Below are 1,817 nucleotides of genomic sequence, written 5' to 3' on the forward strand. Positions count from 1 at the left end.
AAACAAAATATAAAACAAAAGCAAAAAGAAATAACGAAGAAAACATCTCGCCTGCTGAACCCCCGCCACCCAGCTCATGCTCAAACCCTAAACCCTAAACCCTAAACCCTAAACCCTAAACCCTAAACCCTAAACCCTAAACCCTAAACCCAAAACCCTAAACCCTAAAACCTAAACCCTAAACCCTATACCTAAAACCCTAAACCCTAAACCCTAAACCCTAAAAGATCGGAAGAGCACACGTCTGAACTCCAGTCACCGATGTATCTCGTATGCCGTCTTCTGCTTGAAAAAAGTATAAACCCTAATTATAGACCCTAATTATAAACCCTAAAAAACCCTTAAAAACCTCTCCTACACCTCACCACCCCCACCCCCCCAAACCCCAACTCCCAACCCCCAACCCCCAAACCCTAAACCCTAAACCCTAAACCCTAAACCCTAAACCCTTGTTCTGTGTATCAGACTATCTGCAAATAGAAGAAATACACGCAGCAGTAGGCAGCAGCATGGGGGCGCTGCAGGCTCTCTCTTGGGGTTGTCTCTATCCCTCTAGGGTTTACTGTGTTGCTGCTGTTAGTGGTGGTTTATATAGCAACCCCACCGCCATTGCCTTTCGTTTTATACAAAGACAAATACTCGTAAACCCTAAACCCTAAACCCTAAACCCTAAACCCTTTTATGCATTTATAAAACCCTTCTAGGCACTTATACACCCTTATAAACCCTAAACCCTAGTAAACCCTTATAAACCCTAAACCCTAGTAAACCCTTATAAACCCTAAACCCTAGTAAACCCTTATAAACCCTAAACCCTAGTAAACCCTATATCAGCACCCCCAAAGACACACATCAAACCCTCACCACAAACATCCTTCGCTACAACCCTAAACCCTAAACCCTAAACCCTAAACCCTAAACCCTAAACCCTAAACCCTAAACCCTAAACCCTAAGCCCTAAACCCTAAACCCTAAACCCTAAACCCTAAACCCTAAACCCTAAACCCTAAACCCTAAACCCTACCCTAGACCCTAAAACCTAAACCCTAAACCCTATACCTAAAACCCTAAACCCTAAACCCTAAACCCTAAAAGATCGGAAGAGCACACGTCTGAACTCCAGTCACCGATGTATCTCGTATGCCGTCTTCTGCTTGAAAAATGTTTTCAGATGTCGGATCCAAATTTTGCTGGGGGTAATTACTACGGCAAGGCCTTTCCTTATGTGGGGATGAACCTCGCCAGACAGGTCTGCTGCTGCTGCTGCTGCTGCTGCTGCTGCTGCTGCTGCTGCTGCTGCTGTTGCTGATTTGGGTGGTGTTGGGCGCCTCTGACGCTCTTGTTGCTGCTGCAGTTGTTGCTGCCTGCTGCTGCTGCTGCAACATTTGCTGCTGTTGTTGCTGCTGCTGCTGCATTAACTCCTTCTACTCCTATCCTACTCCTGCTGCTGCTGCTGCTGCTGCTGCTGCTTCTGCTGCTGCTGCTGCTGCTGCTGCTGCTGCTGCTGCTGCTTAGGTGGCAACGGTGATGTACCGGAGCGGGGCTGAGTGGCTGCATCGTTTTGGGCGCATGCGGCTGCAGCGGCAGCAGCAGGGTTCCCCGGTTGCTGCTGCTGCTGCTGCTGCTGCTGCTGGTGCTGCTGCTGCTGCTGCTGCTGCTGCTGAAGCAGAGAAGGGGGGGGGGCCCCCAGTGGGTACTGCACCGATAGAAGAGATGGGGGGCCCCCATGATAAAGAGTTTATAAAACTAGCGAAAGCAGGAATTCCCCCGCCGCTGCATCAGCAGCAACCGGAGCAGCAGCAGCAGCAGCAGCAGCA

General features: G+C 49.3%; 1 protein-coding gene across 1 annotated transcript; it reads right to left on the reverse strand.

Annotated features, from left to right (window-relative positions):
* Positions 1-1,221: 1,221 nt before the first annotated feature.
* On the reverse strand, positions 1,222-1,557 carry EMH_0018740 (uncharacterized protein; the record flags this gene model as incomplete). Its single annotated transcript, XM_013501211.1, has 1 exon — positions 1,222-1,557. One exon carries the CDS (start codon positions 1,555-1,557, stop codon positions 1,222-1,224), a length of 336 nt encoding a protein of 111 aa, XP_013356665.1.
* Between the last annotated feature and the right edge of the window lie 260 nt (positions 1,558-1,817).

This window comes from Eimeria mitis, genomic scaffold (genome assembly GCF_000499745.2).
Source record: "Eimeria mitis Houghton genomic scaffold, Emh_scaff650, whole genome shotgun sequence".
Lineage (NCBI taxonomy): Eukaryota > Apicomplexa > Conoidasida > Eucoccidiorida > Eimeriidae > Eimeria > Eimeria mitis.